Genomic DNA, 17,899 nt, shown 5'->3' on the forward strand with positions numbered 1-17,899 from the left:
AAATAATAAATGATAGCAAATTTTGTCATAGCGATAATGTGGCGATAACACCAATTATTATTGTAGTGTATTACAAGTGGCAATACTGCAAAATTATTTTGTTAACCTCAATGTGAACAAATATGGTTAAAACATGTAATGTGAATAACACACATCATTTTATTTTGGAATCAATGAATAAAAGAATAGTTATGATTTAATGAGTGTTAAACTATTAAATGTATTACTTCCTCTCTCATTGTCTTTGAGACATTACAAATTGGCGACGAAGATATTCGAATACCACGCAAAAGGTGCGTTTGGTAATATTGTTCAGTAAGTCGAACAGTAATGACGAATACAGCGGACGACTCTCAAGGAGAAACATCAAACCAAGGTGAATTAAATGTTTTAAATAATTCTCAAAGGGGTTCTTTTGTTGGACAAATGAGCCAAATCACAGAATTTAAACTTGAGGAAGAGGATTTTTGTGCGTGGACGGAGAGGTTCGAGATGTATGTTATGTTAAATGAAATTAATAAACATAAAAAAAAATTAATGTTCTTAACGTTACTGGGCAATAAGGGTTATTCGTTGATGAGAGATTTGTGTTTAAGTTATATGTTATTGTTGTGGGACTCATGGTCATACTAAACCTGATTGTAAGCATAAAATGTCAACATGTTTAAATTGTAAAAAAGTTGGTCATTTAAAAAAGGTATGTAAAGCCAAAATTAAAGTAAATCATTTAGACCAGGGTAATAATAATTTAGATTTAAATTGTTTATACAATTTAGACACAGTGGAGGTGAATTTTGTTAAACCTTATACTGTTGAAATTATGGTTAATGAAAAAAATATTGATTTTCAGATTGACACAGGGTCTGGTATATCAGCAATATCTCTTAAAGATTTTAAATATTTTAAGATAGCTGAAATTAAAAATATTAATAATTCTGATGTGAGTTTAAAAGCATATAATAACTCAATTATCATTCCTCTGGGCTATTTTATAGCTAATGTTAAAGTTAAAAATTGTTGTAAAAAATTAAAATTGTATGTTATTGAAAATGGTGGTCCTCCTATAATAGGAAGAGATTGGCTTGGGGAGTTTGACATTTTTTCTTCCAAATTAGGCAATAACTCATTGGCATGTGATGATATTAGTAAGTTGTTTCCTTCAGTATTTAAAGATACTTTGGGTTGTTACAAACTCAAAGAATTTGAATTATATTTAAAAGAGGATGTTGTTCCTATTTTTTGTGAACCTAGAGTTTTACCTTTCGCTCTCAAAGATAAAGTGAGTGAGGAACTTGATAGATTGGTTAAGGAAGATATTTTGGTGGCAGTTGAAACGTCTGAGTGGGGAACTCCGATAGTGCCTGTTATTAAAGCAGTTTGGTCGATTAGACTATGTGGTGATTATAAGGTGACACTTAATAAATTTTAAAAAATTGATAGATATCCAATTCCAAGAGTAAATGATTTAATTAGTATATTTCAAGGAGCTAAATTATTCTGTACTTTAGATTTATCTCAAGCTTACCAACAGTTACCTTTAAGTATGAATAGTCAAAAATTGACTACCATTTCTACACATAAGGGATTATTTATGTATAAGAGATTACCTTATAGAGTAACTTCTGCTCCTGGGATTTTACAAAGAGAAATGGAAAGTATGTTGAGTGGTTGTGAAGGTGTTGGTTGTTTTTTTGATGATATAGTTATTTCAGGTATTGATAAGCCAGAAGTTAATGAAAGATTACATAAAGTTTTGAGGAAGTTGGATTCTGCAGGGTTAACAGTGCGCAAAGAGAAATGTGAATATTATAAGACTAAAATCACTTTTTTAGGTTATTCTATTGATGAGAAAGGACTTCATATTCCTACTGATAGAATAAAAGCAATTTCAGAGGTACCTACTCCAAATAATATTCATGAATTAAAAGCTTTTTTGGGACTTGTAAACTATTATGGTAAATTTGTACCTAACATGTCTACTGTAGCGAGCCCTCTATACGCATTATTAAGAAATAATATTAAATTTATATGGGGAAAAGAGCAGAAAAAAGGATTTGATGAAATTAAAAAAATATTATTGTCCAATAAGGTTCTAATTCATTATAATACTGATTTAGAATTGATATTAGCTTGTGATGCTAGTCCAGTGGGCCTAGGAGCGGTGTTATCACATAGGTTACCTGATGGTAAAGATAAACCTATTGCTTTTACTTCCAGAACTTTAACAAAGAGTGAACAAGGCTATTCGCAAATTGACAAAGAAGCTCTTGCTTTAGTATATGGTGTTAAATATTTTCACCAATTTTTGTATGGTAGGAAATTCATATTAAGAACGGATCACAAGCTGTTAATTAGTATCTTTGGTGAGGGTAAAGGGATTCCTACAATGGCGTCTCACAGGTTACAGAGATACGCTATATTTTTGTCTGGATATTCTTTTACAATTCAATTTATTAAAGGATCAGATAATGGTAATGCAGATGCGTTATCTCGTTTACCATTAATTAAATCGGATAAAATTAATTTTGAAGAATGTGATCAATTTTTTATTAACTTAATAACTTCTAACATTAAAGCAGTATCAGATTTAGATATTTGTAAGGAAGTTAAGAGGGATTTGGCTCTTAAAGAAGTTTTTCTTAAAGTTTTTACTGGTAATTGGCCAGATAACATAAAAAATATTTCTGATGAATTGAAACCTTATTATTATAGGAAAAATGAGTTAGCAATCGAACAAGGATGTCTTATGTGGGGGCATAGGTTGATTATACCAACAAAATTCAGGAAGGAGTTGTTACAGGAATTACACAGTACGCATTTAGGGATTGTCAAAATGAAAAATCTTGCTAGATCTTATGTGTGGTGGCCTAAGATTGATAATGATATTGAAAAAATAATAAAAGAATGTGAAAAATGTTTGGCATACAGTGATAATCCGCCTAGGTCAGTTTTACGTAGTTGGCCATGGCCAGAAGGCCCTGCCCAAAGAGTTCATTTGGATTTTATGGGTCCAGTAAATGGAAATATGTTTGTATGTGTTATTGATGCTTATTCTAAATGGGTTTTTATTAAATACATGAAAAATATTACAACATTTTCAACAGTTAAAGTATTGAAAGAATATTTTTCATTGTGGGGCATTCCTGCTAAACTAGTCACAGACAATGGTCCATCGTTATGTTCTGAGGATTTTGAATTATTTTTGAAAAACAATGGGGTTTTTCATATTAAGACTTCACCATACAACCCCTCATCTAATGGTGCAGCTGAAAATTTGGTTCGCATTTTTAAGAATTATTTAAAGAAATGTTCTCAAAATTCAGATTTAGAAACTAATATTTATAAATTTAATTTATCTTACAATAGTTCTAAACATGGTGCTACTGGAGTAAGCCCTGCTGAATTACATTTGGGTAGATCATTATTTACTTCATTGGATAGGTTACTTCCTTTCGCAAAAAGTAAATATGATAAAAATTTAGAAAATGCAGCTAGGAATAACAGAGGTGGTAGAGAGAAAAAGTTTGATATTAATGATAAAGTTATGTGTAAGAATTATGGGAAAGGTGAGAAATGGTTACCAGGAGTAATTCTTAAGATTTTATCTCCAGTAACATATTTAGTTAGTGTTAATGGTTTTTGCGTTTGGAAACGTCACATTAATCAAATAATTGGGAGAATGGAGTCTCAGGATAGAGTGTTAGTAGTTCCTTTGCAGGAGAAAGGAATAAGTGATATTGGTATTAGTGAAGTAGTGGGTGAAAAGGTTGAGGACTTACAAAAGAGGGAAGGTGAATTGATTGATGAAGAGATAAGTTTGGGTAAAGAGTTGTTGGAGCCAACCAGTACTATAAGGCGTAGTGCTAGGGTAGTCAAACCTCCTAACCGATTGAATTTATAATGTATTATTATTATTATTATCCTATATATTATAATGTATTATTATTATTATTATTATTATTATTATTATTTCATTTATATTGTAATGAATTATTATTATTCTATATATCTTGAAATGTATTGTTATATTTTCTATGTATGGTACTATGAGTACTTACTATTTACTGTAGGTTATTGACTTTGTTCTTTTTTTTATATATTATTTAAATTTGTAAATATAAATATCAATATTTTTTTGATTAAATTAATTTGGAACGCAATTACATTTTTAAAAATAATATTCTTGGAAATTTACAAACATTAGTAAATAGTTTAAGAAATATACCCTTAAACTATTTACTAATCATATAACTTTATCAATTTTTGTCATACGTTTAAGTAGCATAAGTTTTTTTTTTTGTCAGTTCTTTCAGTTACAGCCTGTATATATAATTTTTTTATATTGTTTTATTATGACTTGAAATTATGTAAAAGATTATTTTAAAAAAAGTTAAAATTGTAATGATTACCTACTTTGTATTTTAAATATGTACCCACACAGCATTGTGCACATGTTAATATTATAGTAATATGTGTTTTAAGTGTTTTTGGAAATATGTTTTGAATTTACGTTACATATATGTTGTAAAAATAATATGTTCTATTCAATATTAATCATAACGGTTTAAGAAATGTTTTAACAACGTTTTTCCTAAATGACATTGGACATATGTTATTGGTACATGTGATAAGTTTATTGTAGACATATGTTTTTTTAAATATTTTAAAAAAGTGGTTTTGTCTACATGTTAGCCACTTGTTTTTGAGATGATGATGGACATATGTAATTTGTACATGAATTAAAATTATGTTAAAATGTATTCATTAAATATTATAAATATATGGTTTTAACCTATAAGGCAGAAACTTGTATTTTAGTTGATCTTAGAAATATGTTATTAGTACATTTATCCAATATATTGCAAACACATGTTTTTTCAATATTATAAAAATATGGTTTTGTCTACATTTTAGCCATTTGTTTTTGAACTGATGTTATATTTATGTCTGTATTGAAATGTTGTAAAAGTATGTTAGGTTCGGTTTACAGTGAATTGAATTGTGTGTTTTTTTTTTGCCTGTATAAACGATAAGTGCCGGGAAAAAATAAAATGAAATGTAAACGGCAAAAACGGGACATTTTACGCAAAATCAGTTTTGGTGTAATTTTAATAAAAATGACAATATATTTTTGTCAGCTGCCGATACACGAACATTTCAAAATAATAAACAAAATATTTAGGTATTAGTAAAAAAAATTATAAATATTGAATATATTATAGGTAATATATAATAATCTATATATATAAAAATAAGTGTACATTTTGAATAAATCTTATAGCTCAAGATCCACCGAACCGATTTCGATAAAAATTTCAGGGCATATTAAGATTGATATGTAGATGGTTTCTGTGAAGTTTGTACGCTGTGCGATATGTGGTTCCGGAGTTATGGCCTCTTAAGTTAGTACGATGTTTCGCGCGCGCGGTTTCAGCGTACGACGTGCGTGCGTGTGTTTCCATGCGATAACGCGAATAGGTTATTATTATTATCTATTAATAATCTGTTATTTATCGACGTCGTACGCGGAATGCGTACAATACTAATAATATGTGATAATCGAGATAATAATATAATTTGTATCGCTATTTTTGTTCGCTTCAATTTCCGAACCGATTTCGATGAAAATTTCAGGATATATTAAGATTGATATGTAGATGGTTTCTGTGAAGTTTTTACGCTGTGGGATAAGTGGTTCCGGAGTTATGGCTATCATTTTATATATTAGTATAGGCGACGTGCATTTGATATGAATGCTACTCAAGCGCGCATGGTGGACAAAAATCTAATTTTTGATGGGACAACAGTGTACACTGTACAATATGATATCAATACTTTATTTATTAATAATTTTATTACATTACATAAAAAAGTAATTGCGTATAACTAATCATTTTTAAAAGATATAAATATGTTTAATAATAGTATGTTTACTTGTTACCATAATCAATAACATCCCATGAAACTAGATAATAGTGTTTTGTTATGAAAATTAATGTTTACAATTTTAAATTGGCTGTAGCCTGTAATGTATTAATATTATTATGTTAATTCTGATTGATGATTCGGTATTTAAATATGAGTCAATGTATAACTCTTTATTCAGGATTTAAATCTATTATTAGTAGTGGCTTTTCTGATAATGTCCAGAGTAAAGGAAAACTGTTAGTGAAAAGTCACCATGTGATAAACGTTAAAGAAATATTATTAGGTAACAATAGTCAAATTAATGGCCATGTTATACGGCAAGCTTCAGTTACGTTGCATCCATATCTAGTGAAACTCGTAGTAAGTTTAATTTAGTTAATAATTGTGTTCAAACTTCAAAATGTAGTTGGAGTGAATAATCTAAAGTTCTTAAATTATATAATAGGTTAATGGGTCTAACAGAGATGTTGTAGAAGCTGTATGTCAATGTCCAGCAGGTATTGGTGGAAAATGCAAACATGTATATGCATTAACACATTATATAAATACAGAGAGTGGTCATTCTAAAACAAGTGATCGATGCGAATGGAATGAACCCAAAATTTCAAAGGCAGGAAAAGAAAAATATTGTAAGGGTAAAAGAATAGAGGAACTATTTCCACCTAAGTCTGATAAGTTGACACAGTGCACCCATACAAACACAATTTCTAATTTCATAACACCATCTTTGTTTAAAATTGTCTATGATGAAGAAAAAAAATCAGAGTGTGAAAATATTGTATCTGAAGTCTTAAATAATTTAATAGAAAATGTTTTAGAGTCATTAACTCATTCGTCGTGTTTTTATATGTATTTGTACAACCAACAACACAACAGATCTGATTACTCATTTCAATTTTGAATATTTTAATAGGTACCTACCTACCAAATAAAAATGATTTCATTGACCGAAAACAAAAACGGCCTACAGTTAGATGACTGTGATGCGGTAAATAAACCCGTAATACCAACGTATTGTATTAATTACTATATTATTATACTTAATTATATTAATTAATAATTATACGTAAATTAATCGCATAAACAAGACATTAGATTAATTTACTGTTAGATATGCAATATCGCCAATATCCATTAACAATAATTGACGTATACGGTATACCATCAACAGTTCGAATGTTGTCCACTAGGGCGTGCATATTGCGCACATGCACGTCGCCTATAGATAAAAATGAATGTTTGTGTGTAGATCAGACCTCTGGGGAAAAGATAGGCTAATTATAAAAAGTGTTAAATTTGTTTTTTTTTTATTCATTGGATTTCAGTACGGTTGCGTTAGGCTTTTGCATTAATTGATTATATAAATCTTCCGTATGTGGAATTAAGTAAAAACGACAAACTTAGTACTACAATTTTGATACTTTAGAGTTAAATCGTACACTTACATACAAACAGCACGCCGGGGTCCGCGATCTACCGCAGGTAGATTGCCTACCTGATAATGTACTGCCGCGAATCAGAACTTTTATCCCGGGCAACAGAAAAGTTAAGATAAATTTTGAACACCATACACCATACGCCGAATATTAAATAACGAATTGAACAAAGTTTGAGTAATATAGAATTGGTACATTTAACGGGCAACGAAGTGCCAGCGGGATCAGCTAGTATACTTATAAATAGGTAGGTACCCGTACATTTTCCTTGCATAATATAGAATATAGATGATCGTCTAAGAAGGTCACTTACTAAACGAATACCAATTTCAACTAGCCATATTATTATATTAGTTATTTTTAGTTTTTGTCAATAAATATTTAGTTTTCGTTCGGTCAAAGTCCAAAGTACTTGGAAATTTAATACAAGGTTCCTCGCAAAAGTTATTGTTGTTAATGGAAATAAAAAAAAAGCTTTGTGTAAATCCACAAATAATTAATATTTAAGGGGTAAGATTCATTTATGTCGACTCAAAAAAAATTGTACACCTATAATAATAGATTGGTAGTAGAAATTTATATTACTCACAATACTACAAAATGTATAATAGGTATTTTTTATTTTTATCTTTTTTACTCTGTCTCATACCTACCTGTTTTTTTTGTTTTAACACTAATTAGTATTAGTACTTAAACACTAGGCTCTATAATTGTATTAGAAAAATGATTCTGAGCAAAGACGGTCTATCAAGAATCAACCTTTAGTGTTATTTATAACTAATTATATTATATTACAATATTATTGTCGAGAAAATTGCATTAAACAATGCCATTGCACCTATATTTGTATCTGTATGAATTAAATATACCATAATACCTTATAAAAGTATCAAGTACCAAGAATATATAATATATTAGATTCTGAGCGGAGCAATGTATTTATTTCACAATGATGTGGTTTTTTTTAAATTTTTTATTATTTTATTTTAGATTCTGCAGAGCGTATAACAAATGCATGATGTATATTGTATTAACAGTGAAGATGTGTATTAAATTCATTTAAGTTTTTTTTTTCATACCTAAGATTAACATTTTTTTTTTGTACGCATTCTAGGGCAGTTCAAATTTTGGCATTTATCAAAATCCTAAAAATGTACAAATTATTTAGTAGGCATTATGGTTACAAATTCATAAAATTTTTAGTTTTTATAGCTTAGGATCGAGATTGTAAAACGAGTACGTAATAAGTACCTAGTCCATACGCTATAACCAGCAAAAAATAAAGATTTTTTTTTTAGGTATTTTAATCAGTTCGTGTCGAGACACCGTACAGTCCACACGTATATTTATCGTTCGCCACTCCGCTTTTATCTGCTTCCGATACCAAAGTCATTAGTGCTCGCTGCGGTCCCCAGCGATAATCGCGGGTCCTCTAATTACTGGTAATGTATAAACATACTTATATACCTAGACCACTCATTATATCAATTTTCGATACCTTATCTACGTCATTATGAATTCTCGTAAAAGCAATCCCATAAGTTCAAAATTTAAAACCAGTAATGAAACTAAAATAAAAAAAACGCCACCAACGATAAAAATACCAACATCATTATCAAATCAAACAGGCGACCTTTCCTCATTAGACTTCTCAGACAATGAACTAGACTGGCAAACAGTCACATCAGTTTCAACCAAACGCGTAAGATCTCCAGGTCACGCCATATCTCCACTTTCGAAAAAAGACACGACCATTTTCATCTCCGCAAATCGTTTCTCTCCTTTAGACACTCCTAAAGACGATACAAAAATAATACACCGCAGAATACACCTTCCCCCACCCAACCTGCCTCAAGCAATATCAACGAACAACTCTCCTCTTTTATAAATGATTTTAGATTATTAATCAATCCATTAATTTCACTACTCACAACACTCATTGACAAACTCATAAATAACAATGGCCGCCAATAAATTATCCACTCTAACCATTCTTCTTTGGAATGCTAACGGAATCTCTAATAATACAAATGAACTTCAAATCGCCCTAAAAGAAAACAATGATATTGCCCTCATTACGGAGTCTCATCTCACCTCCAACTCAACATTTAAAATATTCGGATACGACTGCCTTCAAGCAAATCACCCTGACGACTCAGCCCACGCTGGTGCTGCTCTTCTAATTTCTTCCAAAATCCCACACTCTCCTTTTCCTCCTAAATCAAATTCAAACATGCAACTAGCCGCTACATCTGTAAATATAAATTCCATACCTACTTCAATAATATCTGCCTACTTCCACCCCAGCTGCCAATTCCCTGCAGAAAGTTTAGCCCTTTATCTTCAATCACTTAACAACACATATATCATCGGCGCTGATTTCAACGCTAAACACGAAGCTTGGGGCTGCCGCTCAACGAACACAAGAGGCCGCACCTTGTTCAACTTTATCGCAAACAAACGCTCCAAAAATATTTCTCCAGTCTCTCCCACCTATTGGCCAACTCACACAAACAGACATCCTGACTTCCTTGACTTCTTCCTTTCCAACTTACCAAATCACATTCAAACTATTATCACAAATTTAAACGATCCAGCCTCTGACCATACTCCAGTCATACTCAAAATACGAGCCTCCATGGACTACTGCCCGCTCATTAAAATCCGTACAGACTGGAACAAGTTCCGTAATACCATGTCAACTCTCTCCTCTCTTAATATAAGTTTAAAAAACTCTGAAGATATTGACAATGCCGTAAGCATCCTAACAAAGAATATTCAAGACACCATCCAAGCATCTTCCACCACTCATCCAGCTCAAGATAATCACAACAATAATACCACGCCCGAAATAAAAGAGCTTATCCGGCTTAAACGCCGTGCACGGAACACCTGGCAACGATCCCATTACCCAATCGATAAACAACGATACAACTATTACTCTAACAAACTTAAATCAACTCTTAAGAAGCACAGAAATCAAATATATGCCACCCACCTCCAATCTCTCTCTCCCTCAAACGGTTCGCTGTGGAAAAAAACCAAATCACTTCTAAAACACAAAACTGTAATTCCCCCTCTTCGCTACCAAAACAACAACCTTGCTATCACTCCTCAAGAAAAATCTGAGCTTCTGGCTTCCCACTTACCAAACACATTCAAACCCAACAACATCTCTCCAGACACTCCTCATCTACTACGAGTGGAAGAATTAATTTCATCACATCTACCAATGGCTTTCCTAGCATCGCCTACGTCACCCGGAGAAGTTCTTTCGGTTATTAAAAAACTGAAGAAAAACAAATCACCTGGCCACGATGGCATAAACAACTCAACAGTCAAGAACCTACCACCAAAAACCATTATCCTCCTCACATAGATTTTTAATGCTATTTTTCGACTGTCCTACTTCCCAAACTCCCGGAAATCAGCCATGATAATAACCATTCCAAAACCTGGAAAACCTCCTGACACTCCAGAATCCTACAGACCAATTAGTCTCCTTCCCACACTTGGTAAAATATTTGAGAAAATTCTTCTCAAGAGACTCACTGCCATCGCTATAAAGCAAAATGCTCTTCCCGATTTCCAATTTGGCTTCCGCGCCAATCACGCAACGTTCCACCAACTACACAGAGTAGTGGACTATATCGCTTCAACACTCGAAACTAAAAAATACTGCTCCGGTCTTTTCCTCGACGTGGCTCAGGCATTAGATACCGTGTAACACGACGGCTTGTTATTCAAACTCAAAAACATCTTCTCGGCGCCATACTACTTACTTCTCAAATCCTACCTAAGCGACAGAAGCTTCAGAGTTAAAATAAATACAACACTCTCCAGTTTGCAAACAATCTCTGCAGGAGTCCCACAAGGCAGCGACATCGCTCCTTTCCTCTATACTCTATTCACAGCAGACATCCCTACCTCAGTCAACACCCTTATCGGGACCTACGCCGACGACACAGCCGTACTCTCCTCCAGCCACGACATTCATGAAGCAAATATCCGACTGCAAAACCACCTGGACATCCTTTCCCACTGGTTCAAGTCTTGGAAAATCAAAGTCAATGACTCCAAATCAGCTCATGTCACATTTGCACTCCGCCCGGGAGTTCCACCCCCTTTAACGTTCAACAATGAAATCATTCCTCAGTCTAATGAAGTAAAATACCTCAGTCTAGTCCTTGACAAAAGACTCACCTGGGGCCCTCACCTCAAACAGAAACGGAAACAACTGAACAGCCGCCTGCATATTCTTAGACCACTCCTGAAATCAAAAATGAGCACCTCTAACCGTCTACTATTGTATAAAAGCTTACTTCTACCTATTTGGTCCTACGGAATTGCCCTCTGGGGTTCAGCCAAACCAGCTAATTCCAGAACTATCCAAGCTTTTCAAGCCATTTGCCTACGAATGACTGTGAATGCCCCCTGGTACGTTACAAATGTCAGTCTTCACAACGAGCTAAAAATTGCTACTATCAAACAAACAGCTGCCAAATTCTATACTCGCCTACACTCCAAAACGGCCAACCACCCCAACTGCCTCATCGCTCAACTTCACTCCAACCATCTTCCAGATAACCCGACAAGACGTCTCAAAAGAAATTGGCCTAGAGACCTACTCAACACTTAACGCATACCTTTTAAGGAAACCAATTCAAATTAATTTATTTTAAGCTCAGGTGCCTCTAATGTGAAGCTCCTTCATGCCATTCATTGTCTTTTTTTTTTTAATCCTATGCTATACCTTTTACTTATTGTGCCCCCTAGTACAGATTGTAAATATTCATTTAAATAAACGTTTTTTTTAAAAAAAAAAAAAGGTATTTTAATTTGAAATTAGAACAAAATTATAGATATTTAAACGAAGAATAACGATTTTAGTTATTTTGTACTTGAAACTTTTAAAGAATATTACCTAAATTATATATTTTATACACACAATGACATTTTAAAATGCAACTTTCTAGGAAAAACTTAATTTAACCTACTTCAGTAGGTACTAGTACTAAAGTCTAGTTAGGCTTCAAAACAAATCACAATTATATCATAAATTAATATACTTAATAATATTTTAGGCTGACAAACTGTATCCGCTCAGAAGTCAGAATCGTTTTTCGTATACTAATATGATATTATATCATTGGAGGATTCAATTGATTCAAATTTAACTTAATTCATGATGGTGACCTAATTGTGATACCTATATTGTACACTGTACAGCAGAGCGTCACCCACTCGCCCATCTTTTTAAATATATTAATGTTGTTTCGTCAAGTCTCACGTTTATCGTGATTTTTAAATAAAATAAGAATTATTAGCATTTATATAGCTGTGCATAACAACGGCTAATTAATTAATGATAGTTTATTTATTTGTACATTTGTAATATTATCATTCTTTATAAATATTATATATTGTATTAGTGGATATTATAATAATATTATGTACCTATCATAGTAAGACTTACAACTCTATGGCATGATAAAACAATGTTATTGTTTCGATCCATGGTATACATAAATTACTAAATAAATATTCAGATTTAGTTAGATTTCACAGCACTCGCTCAAAATGAGGCATTAATTTCTATAGAAGACCAAGTTTTATCGTGCATAGGAAAATCTTTATCAGATTTTGGATTGCCAAAACCTCACAAAGATAATATACAAACCATAAGTCGTGAATACTTACAACAAACAAACTACAACATCACAGATTTAATGGAATATGTTAATAACAACAAAACTATGATGACTTCAGAACAAAATAATGTGTTTAATCATGTCATTAATTGTGTTGAGGAGTCAACAGGTAATATTTTCTTTTTGGATGCTCCTGGGGGCACTGGAAAAACTTTTATTATTAATTTGTTGTTAGCAAAAATCCGATCATCCGGTAAAATTGCTATAGGTGTGGCATCATCGGGAATAGCATCAACGTTAATCCACGGTGGTAAGACTGCACATTCAATGTTCAAGCTACCAATAGACTTAAACATTACCAATACCCCAGTTTGTAATATAAAAAAAAATTCACAATTAGCCAAAGTATTAACCGATTGTGTACTAATTGTGTGGGATGAGTGCACAATGGCTCATAAATCGGGCGTAGAGGCCTTAGATCGAACATTACGGGATATTCGGTCATCAGATAAAACTATGGGAGGCATCACATTAGTATTTGCGGGAGATTTTAGACAAACATTACCGGTTGTTCCACGGGGAACACGATCTGATCAAATAAATGCGAGTCTAAAATCATCTACGATTTGGTTGAAAGTAAACAAATTGTCTCTTACTGTAAATATGCGAACCAAATTAACAGGAGATATACACGCAGGAGAATTTTCTACATTACTCTTAAATATTAGTAGCGGAACTGTAAATGATAAGGATGGGTACATAACAATTGTAAAAAAACTAGCAGTATCGACAAATTCGTTGGAACAACTGATACAAAGTGTGTACCAAGATATTGGGAATTTGAAAAATCTGAATAGTGAATGGTTATGCGAACGCGTTATTTTAATAACTACAAATAACCGAGCTGACACAATAAACTCACTAATAGTTAGTGGATTTCAAGCACTAGAAATGGATTACATTTCTATCGATACAGTTATTGATAGTGAAGAATCGGTACATTTTCCTACAGAGTTCTTAAATTCACAAACACCATCTGGTATGCCTCCTCATAAAATATCACTGAAGGTGGGGGTTCCAATCATATTATTGAGAAATTTGAATTCTCCTAGATTATATAACGGGACTAGGCTTCGTGTCACCTCTCTTACAAAAAATGTAATCGAAGCTGAAATTTTGACCGGATGTGCTAAGGGAGAAAAAATATTTTTACCGAAAATACCATTATACCCCAACGATTTTCCAGTTAAGTTTAGAAGAGTTCAGTTTCCAATAAAAGTCTGTTTTGCAATGACAATAAACAAAGCTCAAGGTCAGACTTTAACTTATTGTGGTGTAGATTTAGAAAATAACTGTTTCTCACACGGACAATTGTATGTGGCATTTTCTAGAGTTGGAAGACCTGACCATTTGTACGTTTATGCACCACAAAATAAAACTCTAAATGTAGTATACCAAGAGGTTTTGACTTAAACCATATTAGAATTGAGCAACTACGTATCATTTGTAAATATTCATAAAAAAAGTTATATATAATTATAGAAACATTTTTTAATAATAATATGTGTATCAGAATCATAAGTATCATTTGTAAATACTATTATTATTATTTTTGTTGTCTTTATAATTCAGCAACTACTACTTTTTTAGCACTTGATAGCATTAAGTAAAATACATTTTTTCTTCTTTAAAACACAACAATTTGTGTTGATTTAAGAGTTTAATTTTGATAAAACAAAAACTACACACGGGCGAAGCCGGGTAATTCAGCTAGTATACATATATACATAATAATATACTGTATATTGTATAAGTGCGGGGTTTTCCGTATAACTCGTAAATAATAAATATGCAACCTCCGATGCAATCAGTTAACCAATTATGTTGAAGATACTCGATGATATAGAAATACGCATCGGCGCGGCGCGGTGGTGATACATCAACAACTACGAATCTACGATTATAAATTTATAACCTAACATTATAGACAAAAGTAATATTATTTTACATTTTCACGTTTTAAACTAAAACCATACGAAAGGCTATAGTAGCATTTTTTATTAAATATATATTATTATCTGTATCGCGTGTTTAACGTACGTAAATCGTTTTTACGAATTAGTTACGAACTTGTATTCAATCTAACTACTGTATGTGACTGACATACGTATTGAACGTTTATTATTTTAATAATTTATTCAAAATTTTTAACGATTTTTGGACATAATTAGGAATTCAGACATCAGTAATAATACTATAACAAGTAAGTACATTTTATTTTATTTGCATAACGTACTATAACCATTATATTATATAATAGGTACCTACATAATTTATTATTGGTACCTACCTATAATATATTGTTTATTACCAAGGTGTTATGGCTACTATTAGAGTATTTAATTTTAACATAAGTAGAGTACCCTATCGATCGTCGCAATAAATTGCCAGTGATGCATGCAAGTTTTAAGGTTCGCACACACTGCTGCGGTAGACGGTACGGTAACGATACGGTAAACAATATTTTATTTGTGCGGTAATCTTTACCGTCGGAGCTTGCACAGTGATCCGGTAACGATATGAGTTACCGGACGGTAAATATCGTACCGAAACGTTTTTCGTTACAACTAGCACACACTGCTGCGGTAATGCGGTACGATATATCTGACACACATATAGACATTTTGAGGTTTATACCCTCTCAGTTTATTTTCAAAAATATTTTTTTTTCGACAGTTATGTAAAACTAATGAATAATTTTGTTATAAACCCTTCCCTTCCCACAAGACGATAATTTCTCTGTAAATGAGCCTATAATACAAGTCTTAATATATGTGTAGGTATCTACCTAATGTCTTAATTTTCTTATTATTAATTGTAAAGAAACTCTATATCAAAAAATTATAATAAATTAATAATATTAGATGTCAATGTAAGAATCCCCAAAAATTAATTGTATTTTTGCTGTCAGCCTGTCAATATTTTTAGTTTGTCTTACAATTTTGATAAAGCGCTCTTTTTTATTGTATTTAAAACAAACAGAACTTAACACTAAAATTCTAACGATTCTGTATGACAGAAGATTAGTGACTAACCAAAAGTCTGATAATACAAAGTATACCTACCAACGAATTCTATTTTAAATTTTGATCTGTTCTTTTTCCATGAACTTTATATTTTTGCTCTTCCAAAAATCACTTCATTAAATTTCCTATAAGTGTAAATAAGAATACTAGGGATAAGAACTGTAGGTACTCATATAGTGTTTCGTAGAAACTGACAAATGTAGGTAGGTACCTACCTAGTAGGTATATAATTTCTTAAATTCACTAATATTAATTACAATGAAATTATGTATTTTGTATACATTGCTTAAAGTGGGTAGTATACGTTCATCAAAATGATTTTACTTAAAGCTAAATTAAAAAGTAATTATATAACTGAGTTAGGTTCATATTTTTCCAGGTGTAAACTTTAAACTTAAGAGTGAAGTATAATGTTTATTAAATCTTAAATTATAGCTTTCTAAATGTTGACTTGACTTAACTTAACTAACTAAAGGTAATTTTTGTCCACATTTGCAGAATGGGAGTATAGGAGTATACTTGATAAAAAAAACTTATTATTAATATTAATTATTATGATATACCTACTGTACTTTTAATACTTAATTTAAATATTAATAATATAATTATATTAACTTAAGGTAGTACCTACGTATAACATATAGCACTTAATGCCATAATGGTAATATAGTTGTACAGCTAAACAGCTAAACAGCTTCATATTATGCATGTCATAATTATTACAAAATAGATTAACATTATTGCTATTAATATTTATCGGCCCGGTAGACGGTAATTATCGTGCATGCAACGTTAAAAAAATATCGGAGCACGGTACGATATTTTTTACCGTACCGGCGATTTATCGCAGCAATGTGCGCATCTACATTTAATTATATTCGTTTAGTTTTAAACTTTACCGCACAAAAATTATCGGCGCGCCTGCCGTTCACCGATCCGATAATATCGTACCAATGTGGTTTGCCTCATATAAAACTATGAGCTCAATTTTATCGCTATCGTTACCGGACCGTCTACCGCAGCAGTGTGTGCGTACCTTTAAACATACTTGTTGGTATGTTAAAAACAATTATATTTTTTTATATTATAACTAAATATACCTATATGGACCTACCTGGTATATAATGGTTCTATAATATTTTTGATTTATCATCTGTAAAAATACTTCTCAATATTTGTAACATCGCTATACCTACCCAAATAATTCCACAAAAATATATTGTGATCAACTTTGGTTTACATTAAAAAATTGTAGTTCTAAGAAAACAAAAATACTTTAATAATGAATGTTTTATTTAAGTATTTATTATGAATATTTACAACTAAACATAGGTATTAGTAAATAGTGAAATTTTAAATTAAATAAACCCTATGAACTATGTAGGTACAGTTTAAGTGCGGTATCGTGCTGTGGGAGAAATCGTGTGTGGCGTTAGTCCGTTCCAAATATCCAGAACCGTTTCTATAATAGCTAGAGTATACCTAAAATGATTAAAAGCTATAGATCGAAAAGAAGGAAAATCCAAGAAGAAATACATTTATATGAGTCTAATCTTTTCAATAATAACAAATCAACTGATGGTCTGATAAATAATAATTTCATAGACCTGCAGCCCTCTTGTTCTTGGCAATCAGTTCCTTTAACAAGTGAAACACAAAATTATGACAACATAGAATCATCATTTAATGATGAGTTACTATTAGGTAGGTACCTACATATTTTTATCAGGTAATATTATGTAAGTATCACAAATTAGGTAGGTAGGTAAAATATTTACCTACATAGGTATTATTGTTG

At 31.7% G+C, this 17,899-nt stretch overlaps 2 protein-coding genes across 2 annotated transcripts; both read left to right on the forward strand.

Annotated features, from left to right (window-relative positions):
• The first annotated feature begins 330 nt into the window (after positions 1-330).
• LOC132932863 (uncharacterized protein K02A2.6-like) lies at positions 331-8,383 on the forward strand. The gene is made up of 7 exons (XM_060999215.1): positions 331-469; positions 996-1,397; positions 1,509-2,534; positions 2,577-3,845; positions 6,107-6,288; positions 6,374-6,695; positions 8,355-8,383. Exons 1-7 carry the CDS (start codon positions 331-333, stop codon positions 8,381-8,383), a joined length of 3,369 nt encoding a protein of 1,122 aa, XP_060855198.1.
• A 4,740-nt stretch (positions 8,384-13,123) lies between these two features.
• On the forward strand, positions 13,124-14,488 carry LOC132932864 (ATP-dependent DNA helicase pif1-like). Its single transcript, XM_060999216.1, has one exon. The coding sequence runs from the start codon at positions 13,124-13,126 to the stop codon at positions 14,486-14,488; it is 1,365 nt and encodes a 454-aa protein (XP_060855199.1).
• The last annotated feature ends 3,411 nt before the right edge of the window (positions 14,489-17,899 follow it).

The sequence above is a fragment of the Metopolophium dirhodum genome, chromosome 1 (assembly GCF_019925205.1).
Source record: "Metopolophium dirhodum isolate CAU chromosome 1, ASM1992520v1, whole genome shotgun sequence".
NCBI lineage: Eukaryota > Metazoa > Arthropoda > Insecta > Hemiptera > Aphididae > Metopolophium > Metopolophium dirhodum.

Excerpts from the sequence above, each read along its gene's own strand:
- LOC132932863 (XM_060999215.1), top strand. The coding sequence starts at position 331 with ATGACGAATACAGCGGACGACTCTCAAGGAGAAACATCAAACCAAGGT. Across the intron at positions 1,398-1,508 it reads TTGGTCGATTAGACTATGTG|ATTTATCTCAAGCTTACCAA; the intron begins GTGATTATAAGG and ends TCTGTACTTTAG. Across the intron at positions 2,535-2,576 it reads TAAAATTAATTTTGAAGAAT|CAGTATCAGATTTAGATATT; the intron begins GTGATCAATTTT and ends CTAACATTAAAG.
- LOC132932864 (XM_060999216.1), top strand. The coding sequence starts at position 13,124 with ATGACTTCAGAACAAAATAATGTGTTTAATCATGTCATTAATTGTGTT.